At 39.7% G+C, this 19,633-nt stretch overlaps 1 protein-coding gene across 1 annotated transcript in view; it reads right to left on the bottom strand.

Annotated features, from left to right (window-relative positions):
- The window catches only part of TMEM170B (transmembrane protein 170B), a 39,482-nt gene extending 23,399 nt beyond the window's left edge, over positions 1-16,083 (bottom strand). Inside the window, exon 1 of the mRNA XM_003897060.5 lies at positions 15,462-16,083. Within this exon, the coding sequence (XP_003897109.1) occupies positions 15,462-15,558 (97 nt within the window). The 5' untranslated portion in view covers positions 15,559-16,083. The remainder of the gene's footprint in view (positions 1-15,461) is intronic.
- Between the last annotated feature and the right edge of the window lie 3,550 nt (positions 16,084-19,633).

The following is a 19,633-nucleotide window of genomic DNA, read 5'->3' as shown; positions in this document are numbered from 1 at the left end:
TATCCAAGAGAAATGTCTTTCAAAACTAAAGGTGAAATGAACATTTATTTGTCAGAAAGAAAAAAGCTCGGAGAATCAACTGTCAGAAGATCTATGCTACAAAATATATTGAAGGAAGCTCCTTAGACAGGATTATGATACCAGATGCAAACTTTACACCAAGAAATAATCAACAAAGAAGGCTAAAATGAAGGTAAACATAAAAGACATTTTCTTCTTATTTTTAATCTAACATTTCAACCAGATTTAAAAATAAATTGTATTTATCAACTGCAACCACATTTAATACATAAGGTAAAGCTACTGTAGATATTTAATAGTTTTCTACTTTTGCCTCTTGAGAGCAGAAATACTAGCTTTTAAACTTAATTATGACACCTTCACAAGAGCTGCTTTAACATAGTGCCCATCTTAAAATTCATGGCGATACTGTTTATTACCCACTTAAACTAAAATACCCTTTTGCTTGCTAATTATATAATTTCAAACTGTAAATAACAATAGCCATAATTAAATAGAAGACGATCCTTAGAAAAACAGGTTTTTAATTAAAACCAATCAAAATATCATTTGTTTTAAAGAAATCAGGTTAAAGCTATTTAAAATAGTTCAAAAATTGCTCTATATTTAAGCCACAGCACTATCTTCCTAAAAGATGCCATTCAATTTGTTCTTCCCCATAACTGATTAACTGAATAATTAATCAATTATAATTCCAGTGATTTTTACTCAGATAAAAAGTGTAAGGATTAAATGTCAAAATCTGAAGCTAGTATGAAATTGTAACAGTAACTATACAATGGTTTTAATTGTTATTGTGTGCCCTCAAGCATCTTAAATTATATGTATCATACAAAAAATATTTTTTTTGATTCATGGTTTTTTGAATCACTGACCTAAAAAATCTTCTCAATGAAGAATAAAATGTTTTACAATCTCATGATATAATATTTCCATGGGATATTTATACTAAGTACTGAACATTAAACTTTTTACACCAATGAGCATAACTTGTAATGAAATTCTCAATATAATACATTCCTGAAACTAAATATAAATAGGTGACCAAATGAATGACAGATCAGGAAATACAAGCATAACCAGGAAAACTGCAAATAATGCAAAGTAAAGTCACAGTAATCACACCTTAAATATCATTCTGACTAATTGTAAGGAAGTACTTATGCTGTACTGGGATTAAAAGAGAGAGAGAGAGAATTTCATAACTGGAAGGAATCTTTAAATATTGAATCAAGTTTCCCAAACCATATTTCAAGAAGGCCTAAGTCTAAGAGGTCAGAGGTGTTCAGAGAGCAAAGATTTTCTTGGTTCTAAACCTTACCCTACAAATAAGTATATTAAAAGTCTGAAGAAGTCCCACTTGAAAAAGAAAGTTGCTTAACTTGAAAGATTAAAGAAACAAGTTTATGTACAAATGCATACATTTTTCTTAACTCCTAGTAAAACTTCTAAACTTTTTTTCTTAACTCATAACATTTCTAGATCAGCTCTCCTTTAATCAATATGAAAACTGTTTACATTAGATAGTATTATAAGTGAGGAAACAGGCCTGGGAAATACATGACTTTCAAGGATTCTATTACTTCTTTAAAATCTTTATTTTTAGGAAAAAAAAAAAATAGCAGAACTCCAATTACCCAAGAAGGGAGGTGGAAATTCCAATAGCTGCTCACCTAACATTTTTACATCAACATTTTTAACGTTTGATTCTCCCATATACTTCAGATTTAATATAACTAAAATGTTTAGAATTTTTAAGATACAGTAGACCCTTGAACAACACAGGTTTGCACTGCACAAGTCTACATACATGTGGAATTTTTTTTTTTCAATTAAACATGGAGCAAAAATACTCTCAGGATGCAAAACCCGCCTACAGGCAGGGTCGACTTTTCACATCCAGGGGTCCTGCAGGGCCACTGCAAGAGTTTGGTATACGCAGTGGTCCTAGAATCAATCCTCCATATATACTTTGAGACCAAAATAGACACTTCTTTATCAACTAAGACTGACCCTAAGATTAAGGAAGCAAAGTTACCTACAGGTCAAGGGTTCAGGGCCCAGGTGGCATGGCAAATTTCTAAAGTCCTATGGCTCTAAACTCCCTGACAATAGGAGCTATCAGACCACCCCTAACTGATTTACAACCCAGACCACAACTCTGATTAGACACAGGACCAGCCTTACAAACATTCTTTTCTGATAAGCAATTGTAGACCTTAAGCCAGTCTCTAACAGTTATAGCATACCACAGAGACTGCGCACAGACTGCCTTTGCGTCCCATAGTTCACCTTTTGACGTAGTCAAATTCTACCTTATTTTAATGCTAAAACCTTGCCCCAAAGTAAACACAGAATGCATGTTACACATGTTTACCCACTGAGCATGCACTCAGCTCCTCTCATAAATATGTATAGCTTTTCCCCCAAACCTGCTGAATATGTATGACTCTATTGTGTAATACAAACTCTGAGAGGCAATAAAACCCAACTCAACTTCCCTTCTATGAAGATACAGTGTCTTCTGCACATGCACATGCACATGGCAGAGACTGTCTCTTCCTGGTTTGCAAATGCATACTGCTGATAAAACTATCCTTTCTACTACTCAGCCAGCCCAGTGGTCTTTTGGATGACAATACTGAGGGATAACTAACTGTATTATAATTTAATAAGGATAATTTTCTATGGCTAATACCACATACAAATGAAGAAAACATTCTCAAAAGATAAATTTAATATAATCTGTTAAAAGACAGTCACTTTTTTAAACAAATGGGTTATTATATGCTCTTAGAAATAAGTGAGTCATTTATACTGAATTTTAATAAGTCTCAATCTCCCATATTAACTATTATACACAAGATAGCTATAAGTCTATTACAAAAAAAACTTTTTTTAAAATCGGGTGTTCAAAACCCCTAAGCTCTCAATAACAAAATCTCCTCAAGAGTTGGTTTACAATGCAGCATCCTAGGCCTTGTTCTAAGATCCTAATTGCACATATATCGACTGGAGCCATGGATCTGTATGAAAAGTTCCAGGTGATTCTGATATGTAGGCCTGGAAACCACGACAGATTCAAGTAATTCATGGGTAGGGAGTGATACAAGGAAAAAACTGTATAATGAAAATCCAGTTTCATGTTACTGATGAAAACATCTTTGCTATCCAAGGCACCCAAGAGCAGCAACATAATCATGTCCTGGTAGTACCAACCCATAGGCAGTTCACCTCTCCTGCCTCTCTACCCTCCCAGAAACAGGTTCCTCCTCCACCCTCTACCTCTTCTTGTGCTGTCTTTACAATTCCATTGCCTGGTTCTTCTGAACTCAACAAGCCACAAAAGAACTACTCAATCTAAAGGTTAGCTTCTCCAGATCACTGAGCTCCTTACTGATGACTGACATTTTCACTTCTGTTCGTCAGTGTTTACCACAGAGACTGGCATATAACTCATAATCAAGAAATATCAGGATTAATCCTTGAAAATGCTAGACTGTGCTATTTAAACATGATTCTACCTATCAAGACAGCTTTTTGCTTTTCTAACCACCTTGTTTTTTACAGACACTTCATCCCCTCACCTGCTATGATGTCCCTAGTCTTCCCTTAGCCTCATTCCTTTCTCCCCATACCCACCTTTAAGACTGTCTTAGCCAGTGTTGAGCAGGCCCCAAGGAGTCCCCACCACACCCTTGTGCAGTCTGCTTGCACAATGTTCCAGAGCTGGTCTGCGTATGACCAACAGAATACAGCAGACAGGATGGTGTATCACTTCCAAGATTAGGCTATCAAAGACTGTGGCTTCCGTTTTGGTTTCTTGTTCTGTGTGTCTGTATCCATGTGTGTGATCTCACTCTGAAAAAACCATGTTGTGAGCAGCCCTATGGAGAAGGCCTCCCACCACCTGCCAAGAGCCACAGGAATGCACCTGGGAGCTGACCCCCCAGCCCCAGGTAAGTCTGCAGAGAATGCAGTAGTCCTGGCTGACAGCCTGACTGGACACTGTAAGACCCTGAGCCAGAACCAGCATTCCTGACCATCGGAGACTGTATGAGAAAATAAATGTGTCTTGTGTTAAGCTGCTGAATTTGGGGGTAATGTCATTCAGCAATAGAAAATTAATACGAAGATGTGTAAGTTAATACTCAAGAATATAAGCTTCGTGCAAATAGTCACCATGTATTTATCTTTGTATCTCTGACATCACCATGTCCACTGTAAAGTTACTCAAATGTTTGCTCAACTGGACTGACAGTGGTAATTTTTCAAGTCACGGCTTAGATACTCTGTAAGCAAGGGCAAAATATTCTCTGCCTGTTTCCTCACTTTTAAAAACTGAATTAATAATAGTGTCTACCTTGTGGGATTATTGTGAGGCTCAAATGAAATAATACATGTAACATTCTTAGAACAATGCCCAGCACATTAAAAGGTGTTAAAGAAATGTGAACTACTAAAAGTAAAATTTCTAAGAAGGAAATATATCACTTTCGTTCCTTAGTACTGAAACCCTGGGTATATATTTTTTTATATAAGAATCATAAAATCTGTCAGGGTAAAGTGTTGGTTTAAAAAAAAAAAAATATGTGGCTGGGCACAGTGGCTCACGCCTGTAATCCCAGTACTTTGGGAGACTGAAGCAGGTGGATCACCTAAGGTCAGGAGTTTGAGACCTGCCTGACCAACATGGTGAAATCCCATCTCTATTAAAAATACAAAAAATTAGCCGGCCATGGTGGTGTGCACCTGTAATCCCAGCTACTCAAGAGGCTGAAGCAGGAGAATCACTTGAACCCAGAAGGCACAGGTTGCAGTGAGCCAAGAGTGCGCCATGGTACTCCAGCCTGGGTGACAAAGCGAGACTCCGCTTCAAAAAAAAGAAGAAATTATATAAGCCATGGCAGGATTATGAAAAAAAATTAGAGGCGGGGTACAGTGGATCGTGCCTGTAATCCTAGCATTTTGGAAGGCCAAGGTGGGCAGACTGCTTGAGTCTGGGAGTTTGAGACCAGCCTGGGCAACACAGTGAGACCCCGTCTTTATTTTTAAAAAGTTAGAAAACCTGATGTACATATAAGTATATGGGATAACATATCAAATGAAGGGCAGTAATGGAGTATGTTAATAAGCTAATGTTAATTGATCTAGTAACCTACATTCCTCAAAACTATTTCATTTTTTTCAAGTCCTACTACAACAAGTAGACACATGCTCTTAGATTATATTCCATGATTATCGTAACACAAGCAGCTGGACTCCAGTTACAAATTGTGTTCTTCCTATTTGCATAAAGTTTGGTGAAAAAAGTCTTTTTCTTTCAAGGCTTAATCTACTTAGCTAAAGTCAGGAAATTGAATGTGACAGTCTAATGAGGCGTCCTTTAAATGTGTTGCTACTGCCACTGTTTATGATTATTTTATTGTGCATGTAGTCATTAAAAACATAAAATTAACTTATCACACTTGATATAATCACATATATTAAATAATAAATTATATGCTCACTTTATAGAAAATGAGATGCATGCAAAATGCTTTATAAAGTGTCTGATACATAGTGAGGGTTCAATAAATATAGCCACCAGTAGAATTATTCATCTGATACTATAATAAGTTCAACACGCTACACTCTCTGGGCTCTCCTCTTACCTCTGACCACTCTTAATTCCAATTTCCTTCCTTAGTTTCAATTCCTTGTCCCCATCCCTACCTCCTCCCTCTTCTGTTTAGGTTTCTTTTCCATAGAAAATATATCCCTAGAAATTGTGACTCCTCTTCATGAACTATCTTACTTTCTTAGACCTTCCCTTCAATCACTAAGCAAAGATAAATACATTTTATTATCATAGTTAATATTAAAGAATCAAAATTATAACTCAAGCAGTCCCAATACTTATCCAGAAAATGGTTCAGGTCTAAGAAATGTCATGTGGACCTTGCACTTGGTATTGCTAGAGGATATGAATTTATGATTCAAAAATAATGAGACAGAAATTAAGAAAATAAAAACTTAATGACAAATGGTAAAAACAAAAAACAATCTCTAATGACAATTTTGGTTTTTAAAAATTATAGCATCTTCATTCTCAATAAGATATACAGGTAAGCCTCCTAAGAAGTTAAATCCTATGAAGGACATATCATACTGGTACTTATTAATTGACTGTACCATCAAGGGTAAGGACTTTTCACATTTTTTTTTTAAAGTAAAATGGAAGTCTGACACAAATACTGAAAAGTAGCATATATATTTAGGGCTACCTTTACAAAATATAAATAACTCTAAGTAGACATTTGAGGTAACTTTACCTACTTAAACTCACCTCCTATAATAGGGCATTGAGGAAGAGGAACTTAACCTAATGGTAAGCTAGAATACAGAGTAACCCCGAGAGAAGCATGCCTGCTTGGGAATACTACTGAAGGAAGGTGCTGACTATACCAGTATGAATGTGAACAATTCCAAATACCTATACCAAATATTCACTTTCTTTTATTTTTTTCTTTTGACTGACACTAAATACTAAAACAAAAATGACTTAGCAACTATAATGCCTCAAAGGGAACTCTAATGTAGTATGTATATGTACATGTGTATACACATCCTAAATATACATATATACAATACAATACTCCCCGTTTATCTGCAGTTTCACTTTCTGCAATTACAGCTACCCACTATTGACTGTTGTCTGAAAATAGATGAGTATAGTACAATACAGTATTTTGAGAGCGAGACCATATTCATATAACTTTTATTACAGTATATTGTTCTATTTTATTATTGTTGTTGTTAACCTCTGACTGTGCCTAAGTTCTAAGTTAAACTTTATCATAGGTATACACGTGTAGGAAAAAACAGTACAGGCATGTGTTGCTTAAGGACGGGGATACATTCTGAGAAATGTGTCGTTTGGCCATGTCATTATTGTGCAAACATTATACAGTGTACTTACACAAACCTAGATGGTAGAGCCCAACATATATTCCTTTGAGGCTATATGGTCTAGCCTATTGCTCCTAGGCAACAAACCTGTATAGCATGTTACTTTACTGAATACTGCAGGCAACTGTAAGACAATGGGAAACATTTGTGTCTCTAAACATAAAAAAGGTTCAGTACAAATATGGCATAAAAGATTAACAAATGGGATATCTGTATGGGGAAGTTACCATGAATGGAGCTTGCAGGCCTGGAAGTTGCTCCAGGTGAAACTGTGAGTGAATGTGAAGGCCTCGGATGGACATTATCGTACACTGCTGTAGACTTTATAAACACTATGCACAGGCTACACTAAATTTACTTTTAAAATATTTTTTGTACTTCAATAATTAACCTTAGCTTACTGTAATTTTTTTACTTTATAAACTTTTAAGTTTTAACTTTTTAACTCTTTTCTAATCACATTTAGCTTAAAACACAAATATATTGTACAGCTGTATGAAAAATACTTTATATTCTTATTTTATAAGCTTTTTTCTACTTCTAAAACAAAAAAAAATTTTGTTGAAAACTAAGACCCAAACAGACATATTAGCCGAGGCCTACCACAGGGTCAGGATCATCAATATCACTGTCTTCCACCTCCACACCTTGTCTCGTGGAAAGTCTTCTGGGGCAATGACAGGCAGGGAGCTGTCATCTCCTAAGGTAACAATGTCTTCTTGCGGAATTGCTCCTGAAGGATCTGCCTGAGGCTGTTTTACAGTTTTGGGTTTTTTTTGGTAAGTAGGGGTACATTCTAAAATAACAATTAAAAATCTAGTAAATATATAAACCAGTAAATACAAAGCATTTGTTAATTTTTTAAGCATGGCAACAATTGTACATAACTACATATGCTCTAATTTCTTTTAAGCAACAGTGTAGGTCTGTTGACACCAGCATCACTATAAACATGTGAGTAATGTGTTGCACTATGACATTAGGACGGCCATGATCCTGTGCAGTGATAGAAACTTTTCGAGCCCATTCTGAAATTATGGGACCATCATCATGAGTCCAGACTGGAAAGCCATATGGCACACATGACTGTATATATGCAGTTCAGAAATATCCATGGTTTCCAGGTAATCCAATCAAAGCTCTAGGAGTATATTGCCCTTGAATAAAGGGGACTACTACTAGTACTACTACTACTACCACACACACACACACACACACACACACACACACACAGAGAGAGAGAGAGAGAGAGAGAGAGAGAGAAAGCCTTTTAACCTTCATTCCAGGTTGAACTCTAGCCCCAATGCCTTATTTTCACTTCAATAAAAGAAGGGAAATTTGCCTCAGCATTACACATTATACCTGTAGAGACCTAGCCTGAAGTATTCCTCCTCATCTTTTTTCCTCAATTGTGGAGCACCATCCCTCCTAACACCAGCCAAGTTTTGCATTTATACTGGGGTTTACAGACCCTGCCCTTTTCTAAATAAAAATTCTTCTCTAAACTCTTAGCAACCAAATTTGGGTCAGAACACTAATATGGAAGCCAAAATAGTTAAAGAAAATAAAAGTAAAGCAAAAAAAAAAAAAATTAATTGTAGATTTTTTAAAAGTCTAGTTACCTAAAAAACTGTATATACAATATCGACTCTTGTTTTAGATTGGGGTTGGGAATTTAGAACATATTCAAAGAAAATCTATTTGAGAAAGAAAGGAAGCTATTTATCTCTCTACTTTAGGAGCATATAACTGATACAGTTAAACAATTTAGGAATCTTGTGAAAAACGCACTTAAAGAAGTGATATATACAGAAAGAGAATTTTGGCAATAGTTATTAAGTGATAGATATGGGGTTTCGAGGGATTAATATGCTCGATATGGAATCCCCATACAAGTGTCTCCAAGGTAGAGGAAATAAATAGCAGGCTGAACTTGGTGGGAGTTCTAAAACTGGCTAGATGATAAATATGGATCACTAGCTTTTACAAAGGCAATGGCAACTTAAAATTTTAGAAAGCCTAATGTATTACATTTTCCAGTATATTTTATTTTCTGGACAAATTAGTTCCATTCATACATATTCAGGCTCGCTGATGCAAATACTTACCAGGGTACCCTTAAGTATAGGATGAATATCCCTTATCTGAAATGCTTGAGACCAGAAGGATTTCAGACTTCAGATTTCGGAATATTTTCATGCGATTTACTGATTCAGCATTCCTAACTTGAAAATCTGAAATCTGAAATGTTCTAGTATTTCCTTTGAGTGTCATGTTGGTGCTCAAAAAGTTTAGGGTTTTGGAGCATTTTGAATTTCAAAATTTCAGATTAGGAATGTTCAATCTGTACTGTAATATTTATTCTCTCTTGACCTGCCTGAGTTAACAAGCTATGTAGGAGAACAAGGAAAGGCAGAGAACAAATGGCCAGGAAACTCTGGTTCCAGTCCTGCCTCTGTCATTAAATAACTGATCTCAGCCATGTCACTTCACTGATGGAGTGATTATTTCAATATTTCTGAAATTAAGTCGTTCTGGCTGTAAAATGTTAAGATGTTTGTAGTTCTCATGATTACTTTTTAAGAATTTATTTTTGTTAAAGTGGTACATAAACAAGACTACTTTCTAGAGGTCAGTCTCCAAGATAAAAAGGTCAGTATATTTTCCCACTTCACCCACTGGGATAATACAAAAAGTGAAGAATCACATCACATCTCTTTGTTTGCACATGGGGAAAAAAACACTAGTGACAGCATATTTTCCTTTCATTTGGTATTTAATTAACCAGAATGCCTATTAAGCAAATTTGTGCAAATCCTTCACACAGTTATTTCTTAAATCCAAGTAGCCCTGGTTCTACACTACGCTCCTTTCTCTTAGTTTCATTTCCAAGTTTATAATGATGATAAAAATGCCTTCTGACTTAACAGTATGTGTTATCGTATTATGAAAACAGATAATGACTTTTTCATTTATTAGCTATCAGATCTAAGCAAGTTACTCTTTGCTTCAGTATCTGAACCTGTAAAATAAGAACAATAATCTCTCTCAGGATTGCTGAAAAGATTAAACAAAATACATGAAAACATTATACCCAGCACAGAAAACTACACTCAATAAGCATTTGCATGTTTTAAAGGTATGTATAAAAACGATTTACGGCCGGGCGCGGTAGCTCAAGCCTGTAATCCCAGCACTTTGGGAGGCTGAGGCGGGCGGATCATGAGGTCAGGAGATCGAGACCATCCTGGCAAAAACGGTGAAACCCCGTCTCTACTATAAATACAAAAAAATTAGCCAGGCATGGTGGCGGGCACCTGTAGTCCCAGCTTCTAGGGAGGCTGAGGCAGGAGAATGGCGTGAACCTGGGAGGCGGCAGAGCTTGCAGCGAGCGGAGATCGCGCCACTGCACTCCAGCCTGGGCCACAGAGCCAGACATCGTCTCAAAAAAAAACCAAAAAAACAAAAACAAAAACAAACAAAAAAAAAAACGATTTATACGAGTTGCTTAACACTTCATTCCTCTTAAACAGCATATTCACTCCAAGAGATGCAGCTGAGCAACAATGCAATGTAGAATGTTTAAATCATACAACTGTTAAAATTTTTAAAATTCACCTCAATAAACACGTATTTATCATTTACTATGTGCCAGGTACTATAATGCTAGGGTATAAGAATTCAAAGGTGAGGCAATGGATGGACCCTCAAAAAGCTCACAGTCTAGAATCGATAAATACAAATTATAACGTAATTGAAAAACATAAAAAAGGTATGTACAAAGAGCAGAGGTAGCAAGATAAAGCAAGAAACTCATTTTGCTTGAAGAAAGTAAGGAGGAAGTAGCTGAAGTAGCATGGTAAAGAAGAAAGAGGAGTCTAGAGGCAAAGACTTGGGTCTAAAGCCCAGCTCAGTCATATACTGGCTATAAGATTTGGGACAATTTAATTTACCTCTCTGAGTTTCCTTTTAAATGTACTTTGAAGAGTTACTCTGAAAATTAGAAATAATATATGTAAAGTGCCTGACACATAGTGGTCATTCAACAAATGACAGATGTTTCAGAAGTTGTGTTTACTTGCCTCTTTTTAGTAGACTAAATTGTAAATGGCACTGTAGGCAGCATCTGTTAACTAATGATTAAGATACACATGGGATCACTAAGGTCACTAGCATGGAGAAAGCCACAAGGAATCCCATCAGAATATTACCACTTACAGACTGCCACTGTTGAGATGTGGTTCCTAACATGTTGTACACTCAACCACTAGTGAAACATATTTCTAATATGGTTTTTCCTGCATTTTTACCCTGACGCCTAGAATTTTACATATTCAGACAATAGTTATTTCCTAGTAGAGGTTCCCATGTTCCTCGGTCCCACCGCAGTCCAAGTTTGGGATGTTCGGCATATCCTTTATGAAATGGCAAGGTCCAATGAGCAACTGGCAAGTATTAAGATCATACTGAAAGACAACTGGAGCTAACCTTGGATGAATAACTACAATTATCAGCTTCATGGCTGACTTGTGGAACTGGAGGCAATTATAATCATTAGAATCTTACTTATTTAAAAATATTGTTGAAGCTGGCCAGGAGTTAAGTTACATTTACATTTACTCTATGGCTCCCAAAGCTAACGTTCTCTAAAAGCCCTTTGATGAGCTAAGCCAGTGACTAACATCTACAGGCATACCTTGTTTTATTGTACTTCACTTTATTTTGGCTTTTACAAATGGTGACTTTGAGGCTACCCTGTGTCAAGCAAGTCTATCAGTACCATTTTTCCAACAGCAGGTGCTCACTTGGTGTCACATTTTGATAATTCTCACAATATTTCAAATTTTATTATTGTATCTGTTATAGGGATCTGTGATAAGTGATCTTTGATGTTACTATTGTAATTGTCTGGGGGTGCGACAAACTGCGCCCATATAAGACAGGGAACTTACTCGATAAATCTTGTGTGTGTTCTCACTGCTCCACCAGCCAGCCATTCCCCAATCTCTCTCCCTCTTCTCAGGCTTCCCTATTCCCTGAGATACAGTATTGAAATCAGGCCAGCTAATAACCCTACATTGGCCTCTAAGTGTTCAAGTGAAAAAAAGAGTCAGATATCTCACTTTAAATCAAATGCTAGAGATGATAAAGCTTAATGAGGAAGGCTCGTTCAAACATAAGTTAGGCTAAAAGCTAGGCCTCTTGTACCAAACAGCCAAGTTGCAAATGCAAAGAAAAGTTCTTAAAGGAAATTAAAAGTGTTACACTAGTGAACACACAAATGATAAGAAAGCAAAACAGACTGCTCTCTGATATGAAGAAAGTTTGAGTGGTCTAAATAGAAGACAAAACCAGCTACAACACTCCCTTAAGCCAAAGCCTAATCCACAAAAAGGCCCCAACTCTCTTCAATTCCGTGAGGAAGCTGCAAAAGAAAGTTTGATACTAGCAGATGTCGGATCTTGAGATTTAACAAAAGACACCTCTATATCATAAAAGTGCCAGATGAAGCAGCAAATGCTGACGTAGAAGCACAAATTATCCAGATGATCTAGCTAACTGATGAAGGTGGCTACCCCAAACAACAGATATTCCATGTAGATGAAACAGTCTTATATCAGAAGAAGATGCCATTTAGGACTTGCATAGTTAGAGAGAAGTCAATGCCTGACTTCAAAGCTTCAAAGGACAGGCTGACTCTTCTTAGGAGCTAATGCAGCTGGTGACTTTATATTAAAGCCAACGCTCATTTACCATTCTCGCGCCCTTGAGAATTATGCTAAATCTACTCTGGCTGCACCCTATAAATGAAACAAAAAAGCCTGGATGACAATACATCAGTTTATAGCACGGCCTACTGAATATGTGAAGCCCACTGTTGAAAACTGCTCAGAAAAAAAGATTCCTTTCATTCTAATGAGTATTTTCTTCACTGACAATGTACCTGGTCAACCAAGAGCTGTGATGGAGATGTCCAACTAGATCAATGTTGTTTTCATGCCTGCTAATACAACATCCATTCTGCAGACCATGGATCAAAGAGTGATTCTGACTTTCTAGTCTTATTATTTAAGAAACACACTGTGTAAGAAAGCTAAAACTGCCAGCGATAGTGATTCCTCCGATGGATCTGAGCAAAGGAAATTGAAAACCTTCTGGAAAGGAGTCACCATTCTACGTGCCATTAAGAACAATCGTGACTCATGAGAAGAGGTCCAAATATCAACTTTCATAGGAGTTGGAAAGCAATTAACTCCATTCCTCATGGATGACTTTGAGGGGATCAACACTTCAGTGGAGGAAGTAACCACAGGTGTAGTTGAAATAGCAAGATAACTAGAATTAGAAGTGGAGTCTGAAGATGTGACGGAATTGCTGCAATCTCATGATAAAGTTTGAATGGATGAGGAGTTGCTTCTTAGGGATGAGCAAAGAAAGTGGTTTCTTGAGATGGAATCTACTCTTAGTGAAGATTATGTGAACACCAGTGAAATGACAACAAAGGATTTAGACTATTACATAAACTCGGTGGATAAAACCGCAGCAGGGTTTGAAAGGATTGACTCCAATTCTGAAAGTTCTACTGTGGGTAAAATGCTATCAAACAGCATCCCATGCTACAGAGAAATCTTTCATGAAAGGAAGAGTCTATTGCTCTTCCTTAGTGGCAAACTTCATTGTTTTAAGACACTGCTGTCATCCCAATCTCCAGCAATCATCACCTTGATCAGTCAGCAGTCATTAACACAAAGGCAAGACCCTCCACCAGGAAAAAGAAAACATCCTTGCTGAAGGCTCAGATGATCATTAGCATTTTTCAGCAATAAAGTATTTTTAAATTAACGTCTGTACTTTTTCTTCAAACAATGCTATTGCACATTTAAAGACTACAGGTAAAATGTAACTTTTACATGCACTAGGAAAACAAAAAATTCATTTGACTCACTTTATTGCAATATTTGCTTTCTTGCAGTGTTCTGGAACTAAACCTGCAATATTTCCAAGGTATGCCTGCACGAATATATGTTAAGTCCCTACTTTTCATTTGACTTCAACAAAAATTGGTACAGTTCAAATACCAAACAGTGGATAAACGCAAGAAAAATCAGAAGTAAGATAAAGCAGTCTACTTCTAAATTCAATTGAATCATGAGATGGTCTTTATGTCCATTTAGTTTTCCAGAATTATAACAATATGCTCCTTACCGGCAATCAACACGTACAGTCAGTCTGTTTCAAGTTAAATAACCACAGCTTAAAAGTGAGGATAGCATCAAGCAATCCAGAATCTACTTTAACTGTATAGTTTCTATTCAAAGAAACCAGTGTCCTTCAAGTTGTCTTTTGTGGTATATAATTCCATAAAATTTTCTTCTATGAATGTATTCTATACCATGCCAGACTTTGTATCTGTTATATATATGAACACATGTTATATTTGTAAAATACTCATAACACTCTTAACCAGTTTGACAAAATGCATTTTGAAATACTAACGTTCTATTGAAATTAACTGCCTTACACATTTTCAAGAATTAAATCCTGAGTATGTTTTTAAGAATTTTTTTTCTCTGAAAAGCAGGCACTGAGGAGTCACCAAATCGCAACTGAATCTCTTTCTCGTAAATTCTACTTTAGAGAATAATTTTTAAATTCGGAACTCAAAGTATAACGTAAGCATTTCCACACAACAAAACCAGAAGTTTCTTCATAAAGCAAATCTACAGACTGAATAAAAATACTGTGTGTATTATCACCCACTTTTACAAACAGAAATCGATGTTGTAAGGCCAATTCCTGACAGCCTTAATAAATGAACGGAAATACACAAAATTATCAAAAGTCTCAGAAGCAGCAGCTGGAGGCCTGAGGGAAAGAGACAGACAGACAAAAGGAAATGGGAGGAGAAGGAGATATATGAAGCTAACATGCTTAGACTGCACTAGACCTTAGCTCAGCCCCGATCCACTGTAATTTGCTCAGTTATCTACATCGCCCAAAAAAATTAGCGGTTGAAAAGCAAATCGACCATTGTGGGCAGTGATTTTAGGTCCTACATTTGGCTTGAGACTTGCCAGAAAGAAAAAGAGCTAAATCAGAAAAAGATGTAAATAGCAAGAAGCGATGTGTGTGGAAGGGGGAGGGGAAGAGGGTAATGGAATAAAAGCGAACCGCGCTCAAGTCTCAGCACTAAAGCTACTCCGCGCTTACTACAGAGGCCGGGCCGCCGCCGGGAGCTCTCCCCGTGCAGGGCAGGAGCGGGGGTCGCGGATGCTCACCCCGCGACTCAGGGAAGGGGGTGGCGGGCGCCGGCGCCCCCAGGACACGCGCGGAGTGGCTCCAATTAACACCTTCCTCGCCGTGACCTGGAGCTCCGAGCGGGGCGCGCACGGGGGTGGGGCGGCGAGGAGCGTGTCCCCTCCCCGGGAGGGAGAAGACAGGAGAGGGGAGGACCGCATCCCCGTCACCAGCCCAGGCGCGTCAATTACCCGTGAGGTTCCTCAGCACCGTCCCGTGGGCCCAGAGGCTCAGGACCTGCTGCACCGACAGGTTGATCATGGAGTGGTCGCCCCCCTCCGCCTTCATCTTCCCCGAGGGGCGCCCGCCGCCCTCTCCTCGGGTGCCGGGCGGCGGCGGCGGCGGCTGCGAGGCTTGGGGGGCGGCGGCGGGTGCGCGGCTCCTCCAGGCCGCCGCCGCCGGTGGAGGCTGCGGGACGCCGGGCCGGGCGCTGCTGCTGCTGCAGCCGGAGGGCCTCCGTGGGGCGGCCGCTCAGCGAGTCTCCCAGGCAGCCCCCTCCCCGCCGGGGAGACATTGAGGACGGCGGACGGAGGAGGGAGGGGAGGGGGCCGGGCGCCGTCCCCGCGCGGCCCCCGAGCGAGGACTCGGGGCGGAGGAGGCCGCCGCCGCGCCCTCTCAGGGGCAGCGCCGCGCCGCGGGGGCCGGACACGCGAGGAGGCCGAGGTCACGCCGGGAGGCTGGTGCTGACGGGCAGCCGGCAGGTGCAGCCCCCGACAGGGCCCAGCTCATCGCCGCCGGAGGACGAAGAGACGCGGGACCGGCCGGAGGCTGCGGCAGCACCTGCCGCCCGCCTGCCCGCCCTCGGGTCGCCGACACTCGAGGAACCGCCCCCTCCACCCGCAGCCGGCGGCGGGCCGCTCGTGCGCGCGCGCGCGCGCCTCTCAGCGCCGGTCCCTCCTCCCCTACCCGCCCCGGAGCCGCTGCGCATGCTCACTCCCCCGCTCCCCGCGACCCGCCGCCCTCCGACAGCCGGTCGGCCCCAAAGCCCTCCTCCTCGTTCTCCCCTCGCGCTCCAGCTCGCGTGGCTGACAGCGCCGAGCGTCGGCCCGCAGTGGGGCGGAGGGAAGTGCGGTCTACGTCACTGGCGCCACCGCCGGGCCTTACTGCTGATTGGGCGCTCCAAGGGAACCGCCTCCACACCCCCCACCCCCGGACCCCGGGCGCGCGCCCTGGGAGATCTGGAGACCTGGAGCCCTCGCCCTGGCCCTGCTGGGTGCGCGCGGTGCGGGCGGTGTGGGCGGTGCGGGCGGTGCGGGCGGTGCGGGCGGTGCAAGAGCCCGCGCTGCAGGGGCAGCCCTGACCCAAGGTGGGGCTGCTGAACTCGGTGAGGTGGATGCTGTGACAGTTCACATTTTTGCCTTAAAATGTAATGCTTTTGGTAAAGATGCTTACGTGTAACTTTTTAAAAGGTATAAATATCTCAGCATTTAGATGTATTAATTTGCGGGGTTTTTTTTCTGAGCCTGAATCGAATGACCTGGATAGGTCACTTACTTGCAGAATGCGTGTTAAAACCCCTAAAACACAAATAGACCCGCGTTATCATTCTGCTAATCCCTCTTCCCGCAGCAAGAACTTGGGCCTCCCAGGGTTCCAGGACCTGACATTACCTGTTTACTCCAGGCTCAGCAGGTGTCCTAATCCTCACGGTCATCGCCGGCTCCAGTCCCCCGCTTTTTTGGTGGTAGTATTCTTTTATCTAAATTGTGCCTGTTATTTTTTTCCCTCGAATTTAAACTCGACCTCTCTCCCCATCATTTGCTGTCTTTCTTCATGTCCAGCGTTAGCCAGAGGAGCATCTAAAATCCTACTACAAGTTAAACTCCTCGAAATGTGAAACTTTAAAAAATAAAGATTTAAGTTTTAGCAATAACACAAATATGCAGTAGCCAGCCCCTCCCCCCACCTTTTTTCAACCCTTCTGCCATCTGGATAAAGAAAAATTTACAAAGAGAAGTGAAGAAATACCTGCTATAGCTAAATCATCAAATATATTTGACAAAGCACTGAAGGGTTGAATTACCTGTCAAATGGTGCTCTTGGTGGTCACTTTAAAATAATATTTACCTACACACATTTATTTATTTATTTGTATTTTCTTTTTGATGTCACAACATAAGAGAAATTTTTGCACCATTAATAGGAATTGAGCCAAAACTCATAATGTAGAATTTATCTTCCTCCTAGAATTTAGACTTAATTAGATCTATTAAGATTACAGAATATCAAACCTAAAAGAGGCTTTAACATTTTTTATAGTTTTATTTTACAGATAGGGAAACGGATTCTGTGAATTAAGTGACTTGACAGAGATGACAGCACTTCAGAGCCCAGTTTCTGAATTCCTGGTCTATTATTCTTTCTAGCAACTCCATTATCTTTCTTAACCCACTATTAACTCCCTCACTTTAAGATTCTCGATGGGGAAGTGCAGGTTACCTAATAATATTCTTAAGGGACTTGGCATTACATAATTACTGATGTTAGGGAATGTGACCACATTCAGTGAAGGGTTCACAGCAAACTCCCTGAGCAGGGACTCATTAAACTCTCATATCAGAAACCTTTAGTTAGTTTAAGTTCTTCGGATTGCACACTGTTATTTGAAACACAGTAGCATGCAGTGAAAATATTCAGAACTTGGGACAGTGCCTGGCACATGTACCACAAATATTTGTTGAATGAATCACTGAGTGATCTTCATAGAAAATTAAGCATTGTTCCTGTTCCGAATAAATATTTTTTACAGAATCCAAGTGTTCATGTCAGGAAATGAGAAAAACACAGCAATGAAGCCTCAAGTCAGTAATGTTCTTTGCTACCCAACAACTTCTCCCCTGCTGTTCAGTTCAATTTAATTGGCGTCTATATTTTTTTGGCATCTACGATCTGTAATGTTCTGTGCAAGGTGTTATCTGTAAGATTTGAAGATAAGGTCTCTACTCTCTAGGCTATTTAACTCAGGTTTGCGTTGATAAAGGTAATGATCTTGGATAAAGGTAAAGAATCTTAAAGTTGGAAGCTTATATCCTTAAGAGAATTAGACATTTTCCCAACAGCCAGAGTTATGAAACCCAAAACTGAGTTAATACAAATGAAAGTTATGGAATTTATTTCCTACAGATTTTTGATACTGAATAATATGCCAATTCAGGAATGGTTTAGTCACGATCCTGTTGGAAATCAGGGAACACCCCAAGTGAATCCAAAAATTTCCTTTCAACTCTGTGCCCTTCAGCATGAAACAATTCACAAATGTAGTTCATAAACCAAAATTCCTGGTTTATTTCTCACACATAGGTGAGGGAACACACATTAGCCTTAGTCATTTTAAAAACTGTCCAGAGACAACCTAGAGGAAAGCTCTTAAAATCAATTAAAATATAAAATGATATTGATCCTTTGAGAAAAACATTTTCAGGTATCTTTTCAGCAGCACCCCACTCTACCCGTATTAGTCCATTTTCACGCTGCAGATAAAGACATACCTAAGACTGGGCAATTTATAAAGATAGAGATTTAATTGGACTTACGGTTCCATGTGACTGACGAAGCCTCACAATCATGGCGGAAGGCAAGGAGGAGCAAGTCTCGTCTTACATGGATGGCAGCAGGCAAAGAGAGAATGAGGAAGATGCAAAAGTGGAAACCCCTGATAAAACCATAAAGAGTCAATATCATTCCTCCCCTGGCCCCTGCCAAACCTGATGTCCTTACATTTCAAAATCAATCATGCCTTCACAACAGTCCCCCAAGGTCTTAAGTCATTTCAGCATTAACTCAAAAGTCCACAGTCCAAATTCTCATCTGAACCAAGGCAAGTCCCTTCCGCCTATGAGCATGTAAAATCGAAAGCAAGTTAGTTACTTCCTACATACAATGGTGATACAGGCATTGGATAAATACAGCCATTCAGAATGGGAGACATTGGCCAAAACAAAGGGGCTACAGGCCCCTTGCAAGTCCAAAATCTAGATTGATTCAGCCTGATTCAGCTCAGTCCAGCTCCACGGGTCTTCTTATTTCATACCTGAGGCTGAGGAAGATGTCACGCTCTGAGTATGTGCCATTCTCATGGTATAGGGCTGGAACCAGGACTATAATGGGACACTGGCCTTGCCTGCAAGTCTTGATAACAGACTCTGAAACACTCTGTTATCAAGATAAATAATATACTAATGTAATATTTTTAAAAATAAAAATTCATGCAAAAATCCATGATTAATGAAATACCAAAATTGTAAATAAACATAGAATGTGACCCTGCACTTGCAAGACCTTGTCTCACTCATCTCATCCTTATCACAGCTCTGGCATGAAAAAGAGGGGCAGGGCTAAACTACACAGGTGCACTTAAAGTTCA

Source organism: Papio anubis, chromosome 6, assembly GCF_008728515.1.
Source record: "Papio anubis isolate 15944 chromosome 6, Panubis1.0, whole genome shotgun sequence".
Classification (NCBI taxonomy): Eukaryota; Metazoa; Chordata; class Mammalia; order Primates; family Cercopithecidae; genus Papio; species Papio anubis.
The sequence above is the reverse complement of the archived record's forward strand: the minus strand, read 5'-3'. Positions and strand labels throughout refer to the sequence as shown.